Source organism: Aulostomus chinensis, chromosome 23, assembly GCF_037954235.1.
Source record: "Aulostomus chinensis isolate RoL2024-O1b breed Wild chromosome 23, RoL_Achi_v1.0, whole genome shotgun sequence".
Lineage (NCBI taxonomy): Eukaryota > Metazoa > Chordata > Actinopteri > Syngnathiformes > Aulostomidae > Aulostomus > Aulostomus chinensis.
The window spans coordinates 17,473,382-17,493,121 of NC_141342.1; the positions used below are offsets into that span (position 1 = coordinate 17,473,382).

A 19,740-nucleotide genomic window follows, 5' to 3' on the forward strand; every position below is an offset into this window, starting at 1 on the left:
CTGAGACAATTTTGAAAACGGAACAAATTAAACGTGAACTAAACAAAGCATTTAGAGCGCTGCATCTCTTCTCCCTGATTCCAGAATGCAGGAGGAGCCGGTCACGTATCATGAGCTTGATGCCAATGGCCGCCTTCAAGTAAAACACAAGCAAAAATATCGGTTTACAAACTCACAAAGGCGCCATCTTGTATAATCCATGTCCAGTTTATCCAGTCACATGCTCAGTAATCCATAAACACTTTGGTTTGAGCTACAAATCCATATTAACCAGAAGCGCTACCACGAACGAGTTCATGGCTCAAGTGGGATGCGTGGGCTGGACGCTGCTGTGAATGAGCTCTTGAGAGTCTGCAAGCCCACATTTTTGGACAACGTAACTGTTGCTTGTAGTCGGTGGCTACGAGGCGCCGTTAGCTTGACGCTAAATACATGTGGCTGGCTCCCTCTGCATTCTGGGTTGTAAAAGAGGTAGTGATGCAGAGGTGAAAAAAAACCTCCATCTTTTTGTGAGTGTTTAAAAAGAGAGGTACATTTTACACACTTCAGAGGACCCATTAAACATGCTCAATATTATGTATACTCATACTTTCTAATAAATACAAAGGTGCTGTTGATGTGTTTCCTGTGTTTTTGCCTCTGTAGCTTCTATTTATCCCTGATGAGTGAGAAATAATTGAACAGGAATTGAGTCCATGTCACCTTTAATTTTTTATTTTTTTATTTTTTTTGCTGCAATGTCCAAAAACCAACCATCATTTATTCATCTTGGCTGTGCTGACTGAGCTCACTGACATTTCATCAGCGACACGCTCTGAATCCTAGGTGCTGCCCGACATGACCGCCGCCAATCGACGTCTCCGCGCCGAGCCGAGCCAGGGGAGGGGGCATAGCGACGTTACCGGTTGGAAGAAGACAGCAGTTACTCATTCACATCCCTCCAGACGGATGGTTTCAAACGCATCAGCGTCATCGGCGAGCAGACAGACTGCCATGACTCAGATGACATATTCACCTTCATTAGTCTGAGTTACCTCAAATTCATATCAATTCGGGATAGGCCATTGTAAGAAAAGTGATATTTTGACTCTACACATCATACCCAGGTGGTGATTTTTTTTAAAAAAAATTTTAAACACCACCAACACACACTCATACACACCCCCGTAAAATATCACTGCTGGAAGCAGTGAACCAAAATTGTCCTGTTACTAATTCTACACCTCCATCTTTCCTCAACAGCTACAGTTTTAAAACTGTCTCAACATTTAAAAAGAAAAAAAAAACACCTTTAAAATGTCTGGAGGCTGTGATTTCTCCTTCTGTGTCAGCCTGTTAATGATCTCAGGACTACAACAGGAAGACACTCCTAGCATGTATTGCGTTCGGTCTATTCATCATGCATTTATTGTGCTTTGCAACATTTACCTGACGTTGCTTTACTCACCAAACACCGTGACACACACGTGTAGTATGTTTTGTGCCGCCAGGTATGTGAACTGCACACTCGCTGGTGCTCTGTGCAAATGAAGTTCACAACGGATTAATAAAGTTCTTTGAGCTGAATTGAATTGAATGTTTCGCCAAGACAAAAATGCAACTTATTCATCGCTTTTTTTCCGGCTTTCCGACTCAGGCCAGAGCGGAAAGCGGAAATGTACAGAGCTTTAGAGAGCACATGCGAGACTGAGGGCAGGACGGAGACAAAGGGGTCCTGTGACACAGCCGTCTGAACTTCAGCACCACGGACAGCACTGCGGGTTTATCAATACACAGAACAGCCGAGCTGCTGATATCTCAGAGCTGTAGATTCTAACTTGTGCAAACTTCAGTCAGATAAAGAATCAATGAGCGAGACAGAGTAGACGAACATACTCCACTACACAACCCCCTCCTGCTCTCTCTCTCTCCCCACTAGACGGTTAAGAAGGGGGTGGGGGATGCATTTTGATCATTTTCCCCGGGAGGTTGGTGGTATTCCAACCTCAAATCTCCTCCTTATCATATCCCATGATTGTTTTAGATAATAATAATTTTTTTAAAAAGTATGGAATTGTGGAACCTCACATACTGGCTGCTAGTTTCAATGATCCCATTCAAAAAAGATTTAAGTGATACTCGTGTTCTACTGACTCAGTAAGAGAACCCTGGGAGGTGAAACGTGAACAACCAATGAACAAGCGTTTCTTATTCCCACTCGGCTTTTTCAGATTTAGCAATTGCCTCACAGTCAGGTTGCCCAAGTGTGTTTCTCACAGCAGAATGACATGAGAACATCATCTGAGTCGACGTAAACAGGCGCTGTATTTAGCTGTTTCCATTACAAAAATCAAAAGTGAATGTAAAAGGACGCTGAGTTTTCTCTATCATATCGCTGTGCACCCAGGTGGTGGTCACTGGGCATGTGAGCGAGAACCTGGGTGACATTAGACTCAAATTTAGCACACATTAAGTCCAAGCACAGACTTTCTTCCCTTCACTGAGAGCCAAATTAAGCTGAAAACCATCCTATTTTCTCTTCTCTCGGCCTCCCGTGCTCTCACTCCTCTTCCCTCCTCTGCTCCTCTGTCTCTCATCAAGCGGGCAAGGCGTAGTGTGTGGTTGGTGTGAGATAACAAAGGCTGAGGAGTTCATCATTATATAACTTCTGTGGAGGCTGAGGAGGTGGAGGAAGAGGAGGAGAGGCAGCAGGGTTAGCACGTAGGAAAAGGAGAGCGGGAGCGGGCCAGTAGCCTACGTTGCAGTGCTCATTTGTCTTCCACATAACACACGAACATGCATGCATGCACACGCGCGCGCGCACACACATACACACACATGCACATGCTGGCCTCCTTTTCCGCTGCTCTCCAATCACAGATTCAGCAGGCTGTGCTTGCAAATATGGCTTCATAATACTTGAACTTTTCAGCGTTGCAGGTTTCTGTTCCCACGCTGACAACTACGCAGAAAGGTTTTCAAGTGAAATCACCATTTTGCAATATTTCTCTCTGACAGTGTGTATGTACTTTTGGTTGTCCCACCTCTGGGCCAGAGTGCTGAGCAGGCAGCACTCGCACATGCAGTCACACACACACACACACACACACACACACACACACACACACACACACACACACACACACACACACGTATACTAGGCATCTAACTCTTAGCTCTACGGCTCTCGGCAGCCCCACCCGCCTGGCCTCTGATGGCCTCCCACTCATGCCACATTAAACATTTAGTGAGGCACTCTGGATCTGTGTGACACCATCTTTTAGCACCTCCTAGCTAACAGGCCTCACTCTGTGGAAAAACATAGGTGCACGCTTGTCAGGGGAAACCGGATACAGCGGCAGTATTATTCCCCTGCCCGTCGTTATCTCTCTTCTACATGCAAAAAGGCAAAATCAGTGGTTCAGAAAGGCCTACTGTGTTGAGAGCAAGACCTGAATTAATCAATATTGATCCCTTGAGTGTGTGTCTGTATGTGCATTTACTTATGCACTCTGTGTGTGTGTGTGTGTGAGAGAGAGAGAGAGAGAGAGAGAGAGAGAGAGAGAGAGAGAGAGTGTGTGTCACAGTTTGCCTGGCTGCTGCTGCTGCTGCTGCTGCAGTGAGGTGTGACCCAGGGTTGGGTGTATCCCTGCTGGTATGGAGAAATGCTGCTGTGGTCGTCCCCTCAATTTATTTTAAGCTGCACTTTAAGTAACCACACCTGGATGTCGATACTATCACCTGGACGTTTATTTATTTATTTATTTTTATCTTCTTATGATTTGCAGCTACTCCATCCCCACCACCCCAAAACCAACCCAACCATAGCAAGCTGATCAAACATAAGCAAAGTAAGAAACTGAGCCCCATTCTCCACATTTTCACCCATAACACATGCATCGATCTCATGCTGCACGAGCCTATTCTCGCGAGGATTCCTTCCCTCTACTACACACACACACACACACACACACACACACCATCATCACTCCTCCTCTCCCCCAGCCCCTCCCTTTCCGTCTCTGCTCGCCTCTCTCCTCTTCAGCCTTGCCTGCCTGTCAGATAGGTACTCCTGTGTTGGAGGCTAGGCTACCCTCCTCTCGGACCCCGTACGAGAGCCAGCCGCCGTCCTACCCCGAGGCTTGGGCTCCCCTCACACGGCTCTCAAACATGGCAACCACCGCTACTTCCACTCGGTTTACCGACGAGTATCAGCTGTACGAGGAGCTCGGGAAGTAAGCAGCATTACCAATGTGCATCGTGTTTGTCTTGTCGTTTTGTCCCCCACCCCCGCAACCTCGCCTCATATTATCTCTGGTTAGCCAGCTAGCAACCAGTAGCTAGCCTAAGTAGCCCCGAAGACTAGTCGGGGCGAGAGCTGTTTTAATTTTGTCAGTGGTTGCCGCGGTGCAGCCAAGGCTACACCGGAGCGGCTAACGGCTAGCTGCTCCCGCACTAACGGGAGGACAACGTATCAACGTTCAGCCATCAGCCAGCGACCACCACGCTGGTACTGATAAACTAACCGAGTTAGCCCACTAGCGTTACGTCTTTCACCCTCTAATTATGACGGATAGACCCGACAGAGGTTGGTGCAGTCACAGCTGTTAGCCCTTCCGTGTTTCCTAGCCGGTATTTTCTAGTCTGCCGGACCCCTTCAGCGGGGCCCCGGGAGACGCTGGAAACGTAGCCCAGTGACATTTCACTGGCCCGCGGGTCTGACAGCTCAGTGTGGGCTCGGTAGTCCAGAGGCTGTGGTCGCTAGCAAGCTAGGCCGGCCACTTCTTTTTTTTTGGGTTCTCTTCTCCCCCCCCCTCCCCTCCGAGCAGCTGCAGATGATTTGTGTAACCATGTTGAGTAACGTTACGTATCCCTGGATCATTTTAGTGAGGAAGTTAGGAGTCGGTCCAGGTTGTTCTGTCTGCACGGTAAATGCTGAGCCACCCGCACACCGGCCGGCCCGATCACGTTATCAATACACGCATCACGGGGGGACGGAGGCAGCAAATCCTCCTACTACGAGCTGCGAATTTAGCTTTTGCAGTGTAAGAGGCAATGACGTGGTTTTCTCGGTATTTTGATGACGACAAGTAAACCGGGCCACTGCCTCCTCTGTTTCATTATCAGCAGCAGCAGCAGCATCTGTTGTTCTTGGCCGGTGGAGGCTTTATATATATATATATATATATATATATATATATATATATATATATATATATATATATATATATATATATATATATATATATATATATATATATATATCTCCTGATGTTCCCAAAACCAGCAGCACTGGAGAGAATTTATGCCTTTTTATCAAGCTAGGCTCTCATAAATATCCAGCTGCCATTTCCACTCTCTGCCTAATAATTGACAGTAATCGATGGCACTGATTGCACTCAAACACACATACACACCCACACACACACACACTCTTCCACATCCTCCCTAGTGAATCCAGCCCGCCTGCCCCGGATTCTGCTCAAGACTGACCACTAGCCTGGGCTTATGTGTCTGTACCCGTTTGTTAATGCATTCTGCTCTGTCGCAGGTTATCAACATCAGTGCACCTACTTGCACTTCTGTCACCTGTCACTTCTCATTTACCGGTAAATAATTGAAGCTAAGAGCAAAGTGGTAGCAGCCCGAGTGCAGCAGGCTTGAAAGTCCCTCCTATATCACCCGGAGCAGTGACAGGCCGCCCAACTCTTTCAGGAAAAGGCAGCTCGCAGGTGAAAAATATGGAGTGTTCATCCAGGTCAACGTGAAACTCCTCAGAGCGGAGTATGTGGAGCACACCGCTTCATGCGCTTTCCGGCGCAGCCGTTTTATAACCCAAGTGTGTTAACTTGTGAATGCATTACATGTTGCTCACCCCCCCCCCCCCAAATTGTTGCAAATCAAATTCCCTTTTTGGGGTAAAAGGTTGCATCATAAAATGTTAAAGGATTTGCTGATCTTGGTTTTTTTTGTGTGTGTGATATCAGCCTGCTATTATTCTGTATCAGTGGATCAGAAATCATGAAATATATATATATATATATATATATATATATATTATGTATATATATATATATATATATATATATATATATATATATATATGTATATATATATGTGTATATATATATATATGTATGTATATATATATGTGTATATATATATATGTATGTATATATATATGTATATATATATATATGTATGTATGTATATATATATATGTATATATATATATATGTATATATATATATATATATATATGTATATATATATATATGTATATAATGAATGAAATGTAATGCGATTCATGAGTTTAAATTCACACTTAAATGCTCAAGTGAAGACAGAAGACGCTGCGTTTAGTTGCTGCTTGAAAAGTCGGAAAAACCACAAGCGAGTCATGACATTTCCCCGACCTCCTCTTGCTTGAATGTTTGAGAACCGCTGCTGTAGAACGTTTGGAGGTTCGTAAAACCTGGAAAAGTCATTAAATGGGGGGGGGGGCAGTTTCAAGGCCTGGGTCATTTAAGATCGACTGAATGAAATCTCCGGCTGAAAAACGATTTTCAAACTTATGTTGGATGGAACGATGTTGATGATCAAGACGGTTTTCATCACAGGCCTTGAAAAGTTGTGGAAGTTTGTAGTTTGGTAGCTTTAATTTTTAAAAATGCGTAGGAACCCTGATGGTTAAACCAAAGAAACCATAAATAAATAAACCCCAGGTATGTATTATTAAGTGCTTAGTTGTCTTAGAGAGGCCTTGGTATCTGTATCAGCGGATGCTACCAAGCCATCCTTAATTGTGTGCCTATCATGAGTGTTCGCTTGCTCACCTTAGAATGTCTCAAACCGGCTTTGAAATGTTTGTTTCGGCCTTTTGATTCGATTCTGATAATTCTTTAAAAAAAAAATGTTTGTGACAATTTTGGCTGACATTGCAATCACGAAACGGTTCCTGATGTAAGCGAGAGTGTCAACTGTTGCAGTATGTCATTGTTCCAATTTTAGTAGAAAAAAACAAACAAAGACTTGAATTATAATGTTGTGTTTGTAGAATGTGATGTTTAGGCTGAACGTCCCCGCTGTTATGTTGTTCTCTTACACATTCTAACAAATATTGCACCTTCATGCCATTTGAAAAATTGCAGTGGAACTTACTGTGATTAGGTTTGATTGAACTGTGCAGCCGTCACAGTCGTACCTGCTTCCTAGCTTGTCTGTGGGTTTAATCAAAGAGGTCTTGAATGTGTGTCCTGTTGAAACCTGCAGGAACTCCGCTAACGCCACAGCTGATATCAGCACTCGGGCTTGTTTTACGTTGGTGCTGGTTGGCTTGACAGTTACTCACCTTTTCAGACTGCGTGCACTGCTGCTGTGATGACTCTAAAGTATGTGTGTGTGTGTGTGTGTGTGTGTGTGTGTGTGTGTGTGTGTGTGTGTGCGCGTGTGTGTTAGAGGGAAAGAAGAAGAACAAGAGATGCGGGTTGTTGCCATGCATGCTCAAAACAAACCACTGCTGCCACAAGCGCTGGTGCATTTTCAAATGTCACACTTTGTGTATGTGAGAGAAGAGAGAATGGGTGAACTGAAAGTGAGTTTTAAAATGTTTTTTTTTTTATGTTCTTTTCTTCATAGGGGAGCTTTTTCTGTGGTGCGTAGATGTGTAAAGAAGTCATCAGGACAGGAATATGCTGCAAAAATCATCAACACTAAGAAGCTGTCTGCAAGAGGTACGGTAACACACATCGCACACTGACAAAGTTCAGCTTCCGGTGGTTGTGATAAACGGTGGCGCTGTGTGGTTCATGTGTTGTAAAAACAATATTTAACACTATTTATAAGTGAAGGTTACCTCAGTTTATGGCTAATCCATTGAGCTCCAAACAAATCAAAGTGCTTCATCATCTAGTAAATTTAGTAATGCAGTAAAATGGTTCCATTTATTTGATCTACAGCTTTGCTGGATAGCCTACCAGACAGAGTGAAGGGACAATTCCCCCCAGAATCAGGATATTGAATGCTGGAGTCTGTGAAAGGTCAAGAACCCCCAAAAATGCTCAGCACGATGTCCCCGAGCCCAGAATGACGTCTTCACGTTGGCTTCTTTTGTCCCTCCGACAGTCCAAAAACTCCTCCATTTCTGGCATAAATGACCAACACAAATCCTGATATTTAAGAGTCAAGCACCAGCAAATGTGTGACGTTGTTGATCGGCAATTAATTTTCCATTGATCGATGGAACGGTTAATTGCTGCAGCTTTACCTCGGTATTGTGTGTGACTGTATAAATATGTGATGTCACCCATGCTCGCTGGGAAGCACGCACACGATCCCAGAGGAAGTCATTTATTCAGTCCTCACGTCTGCCGGGAGTTCTTATCAGAAACCTCCTAAATAAACATTGTATTGAATATTCCCACCACTCCTCAGTCTGTTTATCAGTAGATGCGAGGGTCGGGTGATGTCTGCTGAGCTGAGATGATGTGCTAGTGAAACAACGCCAGTGGACGCCACTGCTTCTCCCTCACTCTGACAGCAACATCCAGCTGTCTCACTCAGCCCAGAAAAATGTCCCATCCCTGCCAGGTGAACCCAACACAAGTCCCCGTGCCGGGTTTAAGCAGCTCTGTCGCTGCACCAAGTGTGTGTAACCTAGTTGTGTTAAATTGACACAAAGCCTGCCCACTAGCTATACCGAGGAAGCTACGCTGAAAGGAAAAACCGCTTGATTGGTGGACATTCGCTGACAGCGACCTGCAGAAAATACACAAAGCAGCCACTGATGTTACCAAGTGTCTTGGTTTAATGAGAAAGTAATAAACGGGACATGAAGGCGTGAGAGCGGTGACCACCAGCGGCAGCTTCTTCTTTCCTGCAAGTGAAAAGTGGGACAGAACTCCCGGCTTAAGGCCATACCGCGGGGGCGCAACAATTCCTCAGCACGGACGGTCTTTAAATCAGGAGGTTATGAGGGTAGCGAGCCCAGGGGTCGATTACTGTCAGCCACCAGCGATGGATGGTAGCATCCACCATCTCCCCAAAGCCGGACATGGACTCGCCACAGGCTCGGTCCAAATTTTTGAAGAAGTGTTTCATGGAAAGGTCCCATGGACGTGAGTGGAATAAGATAAATGTGTACAGTTGTTGGTAATATCTGGATGATGACGATAATTATAATAATACTTACACATGACACTGATGTAGTGCTTTCCAGTCACGGGACAACAACAGTTCAGCAATAATAGAAGAGTTTTGTTTTTTGTTTTGTTAATTTATCTTCAGTACATTTGGAAAAGCCCAAACATCAGATATATGCGTATTGTCACATCATTTATTTTGAGCAAAGAAGAAGAAACTGTGGAGGAGAAAACAAAACTGGCATTTATAAAAACTGAAACAAAAATATCAGCCCTCAGACTTTGGAGCAAAATTATATATAAAAAAAAAAAAAGCAAAACAGAGGACATGGATTTTCTTGTGCATCTCTTGCTGTAGTTGTTGCCTCAGTGTGCTCATGTGAGTCTGCAGTCCACTTGTGAAGTGGAGTTGCGTTACTTGTGCGTCTCTGCATAGCTCCACACCCACGTGCACATGCCTGGTGCCATGTTGTAATGATGACGCAAGCTCATGTCAGTGTGTCAGAACCTCCCCTGGCTTCAGACTGAGATGCTTAATTGCTTTCTCTTTTTTTGTATCTGACAAATTAGGCCCTGCACTCCTTCCTGACATCCACACACACACACACACACACACACACACCTGGCTTCCTTTGTTCTCGTTTCCTCCGTGCTCTCTATTACCTCTCTGTCTGTCTTTCTCTCTTCTCTTCCTCATTGCCTCTCTTGTCTCTCTGCAAGGGGGGATTGCTTTGTATTGAGGCTAATCCACTTATGCTAAATGTATCTCATCAACCACTAAGACCCCACGGATTCCATAGGCGCCTCCATGTTTGCCCTGTTGTTGTCTGTGTCTGATTGCATTTGTGTGAAAGAGAGAGCAAGGAGTAACACTAATAGAGCGTGTCTGCATTGTGAGGCATGTGTGAGTGTGTTGTAATGCTGTTATTGTTCTATCCATGCCATCAAGTGTCCACATAGTGCAGCTTCTGGTATTCATGCCCCCCCCCCCCACACACACACACACACACACACCCCACACCCCTAAGGAAAAGCAAGGGCTCAGCAGAAAACTGTTGGCCGCTTGCAGAGGCAGAACTACAATGTAGGCCTGTGTATGTGTGTGGGAGAAGAAAGCCTGCCAGCAGATGAGTTTTTTTTTAACAGTACAGTCTTGCAAGGAGATCATTGACACTCCACACCAGGAAAGCAAATAGTGAAGGAGGGAACAAGGGGGTTGTGTGCCAGGAGAAGAGTTGTAGTAGCCTGATGCGACATGCACATACATGCACACACAGCGCAACATGTATACACATACATAGGAAGCTAGTGCATGAGAAGGCAGCTTGCCCGGTAGGATTTGAGTGGGTTTTTTTTTAGCCTGACGGGGCGAGTTTGACCTCACGCGTGGCCTGGTGGGTAAGTCTCGCAAAGCTCTGGTAAACACTGCAGTAATCTGAGGAGAGGGGAGGGGGACAGGGAGGCCGGGAAAGGAAAGAAGGAAGGAGGTAAACGAAAGGAAGGAAGTGAGAGAGGATGGGAGGTTAGAGTTGGATGTGGGATAGTCCTGCCTACAGGCAGTTGGGGGGGGGGGGGGTGGTTGTGTGTAGGCAGCTGGGAAACGCAGTACCCACGCACTAAAACACACACCTGATTCTCATCCTAGCAGTGCCAGTGTTCAGTCGTGTAGTTGTAATGGTTTGCTCTGCCACTTTCATGCATTTAGAAAAGAGATTACTCGTCAGAAGTTTTTTAGGAAGGTGAACGAAGATCAGGAAAAAAGGAGGAATATATGTATTGTTGTTGGGTGACTTTGAATTATCAAAGTGTATCATATAATCACGTCATAATTGATCTTGAGAAGCTTTTTAATATGCTGATATAATAAAACGATTTACCTGGAGAACAGCAAAGGTTTAAAAAAAAAAGTTCAACTAAAATCAATCATTTATTTATGTTTTTTTTTTTTACCAATGACATGCTGAGTTTAGTATTCACTGTCTGCTAAATGCCAGTGGAGGTAATGACATTAGTTTCTGAAATTCCTCATTTTCACATCCCACGTGGAACCGATCATAGTCTTTGTTGGAAATCACGTCAACGGTGTAAAAACCAAACGAGCAAGAGTGGTTTCGGATTCCAGCGCAGGCGTGAGTGGTCAGTGTAATCGCTGCCTGCTAGTTCACGAATGGCTGCGTGTTATTTTATTGATTGGTGGAGTTGTTGCGCAGTGCGACTTGCTTAAAGGCCCGACAGGTACCCGCAAGCTGGGGGGTGAAAAAAGATCAACTTCTGCAGCAGCATCCGTGTGTGTTGTACGTTCAGTCTTCAAAACAAAAGCACGCCTCCTTCTATGTTGTGTTGTTGGACGACAAGCATTTTGCTTCAGAAACGGCTGTACCGCAGCGGTTGACTTACCTCGGAACCTGGGAGTGACGTCACGCCCCCAATTGACCGCGTTCCAACAGAAAGGGTGGATTTAAAACCAAACACACACACACACACGTGTAGTTGATTCCAGCCATTAGTAACAGCAGTTGGCCAAAACGTCGCATGTGGCATTCTGTGCATCTAAATATCTTAGCAACACATCTGCAGATAAGATATGAACGGTTCTTTGTGCACCGCCGATTTAATGTACAAAATTAGAAATAAAGGTGCTATTTTCACAGTGTTCATGCAGCTGATGCGTGGAGCAGCCATTTTGAATTGTGACAAAGGGGTTTTGTCAGGCGCCCTAAGACCTGTTAACCTGGCTACGCAGTGTAAAACCCACGTGGTTTCGTTCTCGCCTGAATTATTAGATTGCTCATTGACACACCTACGAGGAAGAAATGTTCCGTGCGCCACAAGAGTCAAATAAGGTTTATGTTCGGCCTCGGAGGGTAAACGGGAAGAAGGTCTCCAAGAAGGCGAACCTGAGATAAGTCATGTGTTTCTGACACTGGTTAGAGCAAAACAAGTCAGTGCAAACAAACAAGAATTCACAAGTGAAATGGGACTCAGTCTCATGATCAGGAAGCCATGAGTTTCCACTCAGTCCCCATAGCGGCAGTTGCTGTTGCACTTTACTCTTAAAAATATCTACCAAGTAGTTATTACTTGATGCGTGGTAGACGAGTACACATACTGGGCCGTTTGAGTTGCTGTGTTCAATGGATTTTCCTGCCAGAACGATTGACTGAAGGACTCTTAGACAGAAGTATGGCACAGGAGAAATTATTGTCTAGAATCATAAACACTAACATTGATGTCTCTCCTCTGATGCTTATGTGGCTTTGTTAAAATGACAAAAGCGCCCTCAACAAATTTGTGTAACAGTCAACATGTCATGGGATTCTGCTGGTTATTCGATGTTTGAATGCCCAAAAAATGTCCTTGTTGCTTGGTCAGATTGGTCCGACCACCCAGCCGCCAGTGTACCAACCAGGTGAGCTTTGCGTTTTCGGACGTGTCCGAGCGTCCAAACTGTGGCAGAGAAAAAGTTGGAGGTTTAGACCTTAGAAGACCTTACAGACACATCTGACTAGTAAATGCGGCGAGCGTTCACGCTCTCTTCTTCTTGTGGTCAGCAAAGAGGCTTATACGTGCATTACTGCCAGCCAGATTTGTAGTGACACATTTTGCATTTCTGTGTGAAACAGAGCTCACCAAGGGGGAAACACTCCGAGTTGATGGATTCACTGATGGATTTGGATCAGAACAAACGATTTAACTTTTTTGTTGTTTTTGTTAATTGAATTCGTATTGAGACAACATGGATGATAACATAATCAGAGATGGGCTGGGTTTTGATTTGGTTTTTTTCTTGTCAGTGAGGAAAAATATTGCTCAATTTAATTTGGGAAAGTGGTTGTGAGCGGTCTCTTCATTAGTGTTGCAGGAAGGGGAAAATGAAGAGGGAGGAAATTAGCAGTGTACAGTCTCTGGTAAACTCTGTCAATATGGAAATATTTCATCACCAGTAGAGGTGTTTTTGTATTTTTGTCGTCTTCAGTTTGGATGTGAACTTGTATGAAACAGATTGAAGCCTTCAGTCACATTGTCAGTGATGTAAGATGGCTGTGGGCCCGCCCCACGGCGAAGCAGATGGCCAATTAGAGAGCAGCAGGAAGTGCCAGTATAATTACCCTCCATCCCTCTCTTTCCTGTCTTCTACCACACACTCTCACACCAACAAATAAGGAGATTGAATGAATTAGTGAGTGCTGCAGTGACACTGCACCAGGGTAGACGGCTATAGACAAACACACACACACACACACACACACACACACACTCTCTCTCACTCACAGGGGAGCTGTGATCCTCTTCTAGCAAATGGACGTTCCACGTAATCCTCCCTTCTTCGTTTTGTCTGTCTCCCTGTCCTGCGTCACCGGTGTAATTAGAAGGGTCGGGTCTCTCCCTTATTTTCTTGTTTTTTTTTCAGATAAGGGAAATCCACACCTGCACAGGGATGACAAGGGAGTTTGCAGATTTTTAAGAGCAACCCGCCGCATTAGAGAATTAAGCTTCGGAATACATGTGCGCAACTTTAAACACAGTCTAGGTCAGCAACAGGTGAGACAGAATAAGACAAAGAAAGGTAGATATGACGGCTAGACTCTGCAGACAGGAGGAGGGGCTGTTGATGTTTTGTTTTCTTAATGGTTAATGTAATATGCCCTTTTTATGCTTGCGCAAACTGTATTGCATTTGGGCGAGGCGATAGTTGATTGCTCGGCAACAGCATGTGAATTTGATTTGAAGCTGTTGCTGCACTGGGGAAACAAATGCAAATCCTAGTGATGCCTCTGTGTGGTGCAATCTCCGTGGAGCTCCGGGCTCGACTTGGCTTCACCACAATGACAGCGCGCACTCGTTGAGTCATGCTGGATCCAGTTACCCCACATGACCTTTGACCTCATCTGCATGTCCGTGCAATAGTTCAGTGGGTGTAGTTCATGCGGTTTATGTTCCTTCATTTCTTGTGCAAACTCACGTCAATACAGGATTCAGGAAAAGCCTAGAACAAGGATCCTGGGTTTAACGGCAGGTGTGTGTTCTTGCCAACATCCCCGCCCAGTCTGAATTGCAAACACTGCAGTGTTCTATGGCATGAACTTTACAGTCATGCTTCACTCGCAACAAACGCACAAATTGGCCTCCGCGTACATGTTAATGACCTTTAAACAGGCCAACAGCAGAGATCTGCTAAATGCACGTACCTCACTCAAGTAGACTGTGATGATTGTGCTGCCAGTTGATCGGCGGCTGTTATCTCTGACTTTGTTCCTGCCCATCGTGTTTACATTCATGCTAAGAATGATTGCTACTAACACACACACACACACAAAAAAACACAGATAGCAACAGGTGAAGAGGTGTTCTCTGTATTTTCTCAGAATGTGAACATAATTATTAAACTACTCCAGTTATAAATTCCTATTTTGCGTTCGGACTGACGAATCATGAACAAGAAGAAGGATGTAAAGGTATGTAATGGAGGCAGGATGTTTGGCAGCTTTATTGTCTAAATTGACGTCGCTCCTGTGACTGGGAACTTTTATCATTTTCCTCTTCTGCAAGCACAGGTTCCTTTTTGTCTGCATTATTTTGCATTCAGGTAACAAAAAAAAAGACCAATGGGGACACAGGCTCTAGCTTGTATCACTCCATGTCGGGATGAAGATGCAAAATTAATATCTGCAACGTGTCCAGCCCACCTCTGACTGCGAACCTTTGCTTCACAACCCTCCTCACCCTCTCTGTCCCTCTGAACTCAAATCTAATTGAAGCAGAATGCAGAAATCATTCACTGGTCTACTTTTACATGTTTCTATTGCAGGATTGTATCTTTTTATCTTCTCTATTTTCTACAGTGGTGATATTTGGCTGCCGATCTGGAGTTTTATTTCAGTCCGAATCCTTCATTCATTGCTGTGTTTAAATGCTGTCAAGAAGAATTCAACTAAACTGCAACTTTTCTCTCTTCAGACCATCAGAAACTTGAAAGGGAGGCTCGGATCTGCCGTCTGCTAAAGCACCCCAATATTGGTGAGTCTCTGTGCATGTGATCAAGCGTGTGATTCGTGGTTCTTTATTCTGGCCAGCGGTTACTAGAACGAACCAAAATACGCTATCATGTGTTAAATCACATTCTTGCTGCTCTTTTTGTTTTAAATATCCCTTTAATCACCTCTGGTGTTGGTCAGTTCATTGATTGGTTCGTTTGTTAGCAGGATGTCTCACAAACTGGATGAAATTTTGATCACATTTGGTGGAAAGATGTTACAAGGAAAAAGTAATTACATTTTAGAAGGCCACAGGCTACTTTTGGGGTTTTTCATGGATATTTCACAGATAAATTTCGGTTAACTGTCAACCTGTAACACACCGATTATCGTAGAGTCGTGGTATCGTCATACCGTCCTCATGTGGGGCGAAGTATCGTGACTGTGTTCCATCATAAGTTGCTGTGTGATTCCCACCCCAAGTTCACATGACGCAGTACTCATATTGTCACTTCCCCTTGGTCGTCGACAGAAAATCCCAAGGGTTTGAAAGAGGTGTTTACGTTCTAGATTTTTGTCGGTTTGGGCTTTTAAACCATTTCGAATCAGAATATGAGACTCAATGAAAACCCATTTGAACGTGTAGCCTAAACTGTGGATAAAAGGTGTGACATCACAGGAATTTCCTTTTACATCCTTTTTTATTTTTAGAGCGAGATGCCGGGCATCTGATGATTAGTCGGTGGCAAAAAACAAAAAAAAACAACAACACTGAAGCGTTCAAGGCAGATTTTCACCGATGGAATTACATCATGAGGCAGGGGCAGCGAGGCCTGGCGCAACAATTCAATAAATAGACATGAACTCAGTGGTTCTGCTGACCTCACTTGCATGTATAGCATTGTGTTTTTTGTAGTTTTTTTGTTTGTTTTTTTTCTCTTAGGATATTTTATTATTTTTCATATTCTGTGTCAGACTACAAATTCTGAAGAATCCACCTTTAATCTGTAAGAGGCTGCACTTGCTTTGTTGGTCTTCGATCATCGTGTCAGTGTCACAAAATGTCAGTAATGACACTTTATCATCCGGCAGAATTTATAGTGACCGACAGAGGCCACACCTGAAATTCTCTCTTGATTTCAGCTTGTTACTTTGACAGCATTGCTAGGTTTATAGTGTGTGTGTGTGTGTGTGTGTGTGTGTGTGTGTGTGTGTGTGTGTGTGTGTGCGTGCGTGTGTGTGTGCGTGTATATGTGTGTGTGGTGTGTTGGACACCTTACTGAACAATCATCACGTCCTCCCCTGCCTGTGCAAGCAGTCATTTTTAATGTGTCATCAATTATTTTGCTAATGTTTATCAAACTGAAGCCGAATGACAGTTGTCTCCTCTGCAGCCTCTCTGCTGAGCGTGCACACACACACACACACACACACACACACACACACACACACTCATAAAGAGCATGTGGGGGCTGACACATGAAGACAGGCATATTTCTCCATCATCTATGTTGGACAGTCTTCAGGACTGCGGTCCACTACGGTGTCCCAGTCTGTAACATTGTCTCTTTCACATGATGGTGATGATATAATGATGAAGTAAAATGCTTCAATGGAGATGTCCAGACATGTTAAGGAGAAAAGCGGTGAAACGACAAAATCAATGACACCTTCCTTCTGCATTATTTCCATCCTGAGTGTCCTAGATTTCTTTTGCCCCCCCCCCAGGCACCCATTGCCTCTCATCTTTTCTTGTTCTTTTTCCTGCTCCATATAGATTTTTTACCCTCTCTTTTATTGTCCTTTTGACTTTTTTTTTTTTTGACATATTTTGGCATGGTCTGTGTTCAAACTTTGACAAAGGAGGGCACAGAAAAAAGAGACAGATGGAGACATGAAAGCAGGAGGAGTAGGAGACAGATGGAGGGAGAGTGTGAAGATGGGAGGAGGAGGAAAGCGCAGTTACTCGTGTTTCTTGCTGCAGGGCCATCCTACTTCATTGTATTATACAACTGATATTCATTTTACGTAACGATAACTTTAGCCCCCCTGACACTAAACCTAAGCTAACAAATGATCCCTGCTGTCTGGATCCTGCTTTGTCATTCTGGGGGTGGGCGGGTGGGGGTGGCAGGGTTAACACTCTACCGCAGTGTTGTTGCATTATGAGTTACTGATGCGCCGATCACGGTTCTCTTGGCTGACTCCAATTCCGATTTTCTTTCGTTGTAAGAAATATTGTCAAATTGCCAAACGCTCGTGTGCTCTCTCCTGTCATGACAACTGCCACAGGTTTGACACCTCCCTCATTATCCTGCCAGAGTTCACCAAAGTCCATCCACAACTTTTTTAGTCATCATGCTGATGGACGGATAAACCAAAGAAACCATGTTTGTGTTCAGAAAGGCTTTTTTCTTTTTATTTCTTTAAGCTATTATGTCTTATTTTGTGTGTTTTTGTATGCGCAATATTGGATTTTTAATCTCAGATGTGAAATTTTGGCCTTTTTTTTTTTTTTTCAACCAATGTCAGTATTATTTGTTCAAGTACAAGTTTATACTGTAAGAAAATATTCGAAATGTTTAAAACAGACTTTCTTCTGAAATGCCCATAAATTGTACATTTTTTCCGCGTTGTTTCCTCTTCCTGAAGGCCAGATAATGCAGAGACTTGAGCAAAACCAGGCCGATGCAAGTATCGTTGGGGGGGGGGGTTGTAATTAAATAGTGGATAACCACCTTACCACTGCCTGTGTCGTCATATCACTGCAGTGAAAAGAAAAATCAATGCGTCACAGCTGTAGTTAAGTGACTCCTCTGACCTTGGTCTCTTTCTTTTTACCTCCGTCAGGAAGGATAATGTTTTCACCCGCATTTGTTTATCAGCCTGTCACCAAACTTGGAGGTCGAGTGTAGCGTGAGGAGAGGAAGCAGCGACTCACTTTTGGGGCAAATCTGTTTCACTGTGAATAATGCATAACTTTTACTTGGGCTTACGGCTGCACCGTTGACTACTGACTGCAGTCTTCCAATCGCAGGAAGGGGGAATGTTTGTTAGAAGTTAACTGTGTGTCAGGAAATCTGGTGGTGTAGCTTAGATGTCCTGCCTACACATCCTAGTCTACAGACTTAAGAAAAAAGCTTTGTTGAGACCCCCCCAAAAATTACACTTTTCATTTTAATTGTATTTCCAGTAAATATGAGAATAATGGGGGCGGCACGGTGGTGCAGTGGTCAGCACTGTGGCCTCACAGCAAGAAGGTTCCAGGTTCAAGCCCCGGCTGGAGCACGAGGTCTTTCTGTGTAGAGTCTGCATGTTCTCCCTGTTCCTGCGTGGGTTCTCTCTGGTACTCCAGCTTCCTCCCACAGTCCAAAGACATCAAGAGGGGACGAGGCTGATTGATACTCTAAATTGACCGTAGGTGTGACTGTGAGTGTGAATGGTTGTCTGTCTCTATGTGTTGGCCCTGAGATGAACTGGTGACCTGTCCAGGGTGAACCCAGCCTCTTGCCTGAAGGCTGCTGGGATAGGCTCCAGCCTCCGTGACCTTTAACAGGATAAGAGGTAGAAAATGGATGGATGAGAATAATGACATAAAATTAACATTTGCTCCAATTTTAAAACCAAAAATGATCATGCCTCAATCACAGTTTCGGTTGAAAATGATCAGTTAGATATTTTCTCAAAATTGTGCAGCTCTAGCTTTGGTGGAGTTGTTTGCCTGACGGACTGCCCTTCTAGATCTTTTAGTTAGCCATATAGCTGAAAAGCTACTTGACAGGTTTTGATTTAATTTAGTAGAAACACAGGTAATGTAACAAGGAACAAGAGATTAACCACCAGAGGCGATCTAGATCAAATTGTTTCAGACCCTTTTGGCAGCATGTAGTTATTAGCAGAACCTTCTTTGGTGGAGGTATGTGCTTTCTGAGTGGTTTGTAGATCAAAAATGCTGCTAAACTGTAGTTTTGTTGTTGTTGTTGTTGTTGTTTTGGTTCGTCTGAACTGTCAAGAACTGCCGTTAATGTGAACTGTGCTCACGGACCAGACTCCTGTCTTTGTATCTGTCTCACTGCTCATCGTCTCTCTTCTAGTGAGACTCCATGACAGCATTTCAGAGGAAGGCTTTCATTACCTAGTCTTTGACCTGTGAGTGTATTCTACACACACACACACAGTGACATTTTATCCATGTACGTGACTGGGGCTTGTTTGTGTATGCTAACTATTTCTCTCCCTGTGTGTCTTCCTCCTCCGCCTCCTCCTCCTCCTCATCCCAGAGTGACAGGAGGAGAGCTTTTTGAAGACATTGTGGCCAGGGAGTACTACAGTGAAGCTGATGCCAGGTAAGCACCCCATAAGGTGCAATTTCAGTTGATACATCACTTCTAAGCCAAAGTGGGGAGGGAGACTGCTGCTGCTTTTCTCCATTTTATGTAATTGTGAATTGAATGTTTGGGCTTTTCGTCAGGCAAAAGCAGTTTGAAGAGATCACTTTGGTTTTTGTGAAACTGGATTGCCCTTTTCTCTTTATTCTGACATTTCCTTGACACTGTGACATTTAAGCTTCCTCCTTACTTCCTTCTTGGGTTCCCCTTCCTCCCCCCCCCTTTTTTTTTTTCTTCCTGTGGCTGTGTGGTGTGTGC

At 44.2% G+C, this 19,740-nt stretch overlaps 1 protein-coding gene across 16 annotated transcripts in view; it reads left to right on the forward strand.

Moving 5' to 3' along the window:
- Nucleotides 1-3,979: 3,979 nt before the first annotated feature.
- The window catches only part of LOC147239843 (calcium/calmodulin-dependent protein kinase type II subunit gamma-like), a 39,480-nt gene continuing 23,719 nt past the window's right edge, over nucleotides 3,980-19,740 (forward strand). For 11 of the 16 annotated variants that reach the window (XM_086194815.1, XM_086194820.1, XM_086194810.1 and 8 more), the window contains exons 1-5: nucleotides 3,981-4,214; nucleotides 7,618-7,712; nucleotides 15,078-15,137; nucleotides 19,189-19,243; nucleotides 19,375-19,440. In XM_086194815.1, the coding sequence (XP_086050941.1) occupies nucleotides 4,150-4,214; nucleotides 7,618-7,712; nucleotides 15,078-15,137; nucleotides 19,189-19,243; nucleotides 19,375-19,440 (341 nt within the window). In that variant the 5' untranslated portion in view covers nucleotides 3,981-4,149. Of the gene's footprint in view, nucleotides 4,215-7,617; nucleotides 7,713-15,077; nucleotides 15,138-19,188; nucleotides 19,244-19,374; nucleotides 19,441-19,740 lie in introns of all 16 variants that reach the window. The other 5 variants (XM_086194809.1, XM_086194812.1, XM_086194813.1 and 2 more) reach the window with 2 other exon arrangements.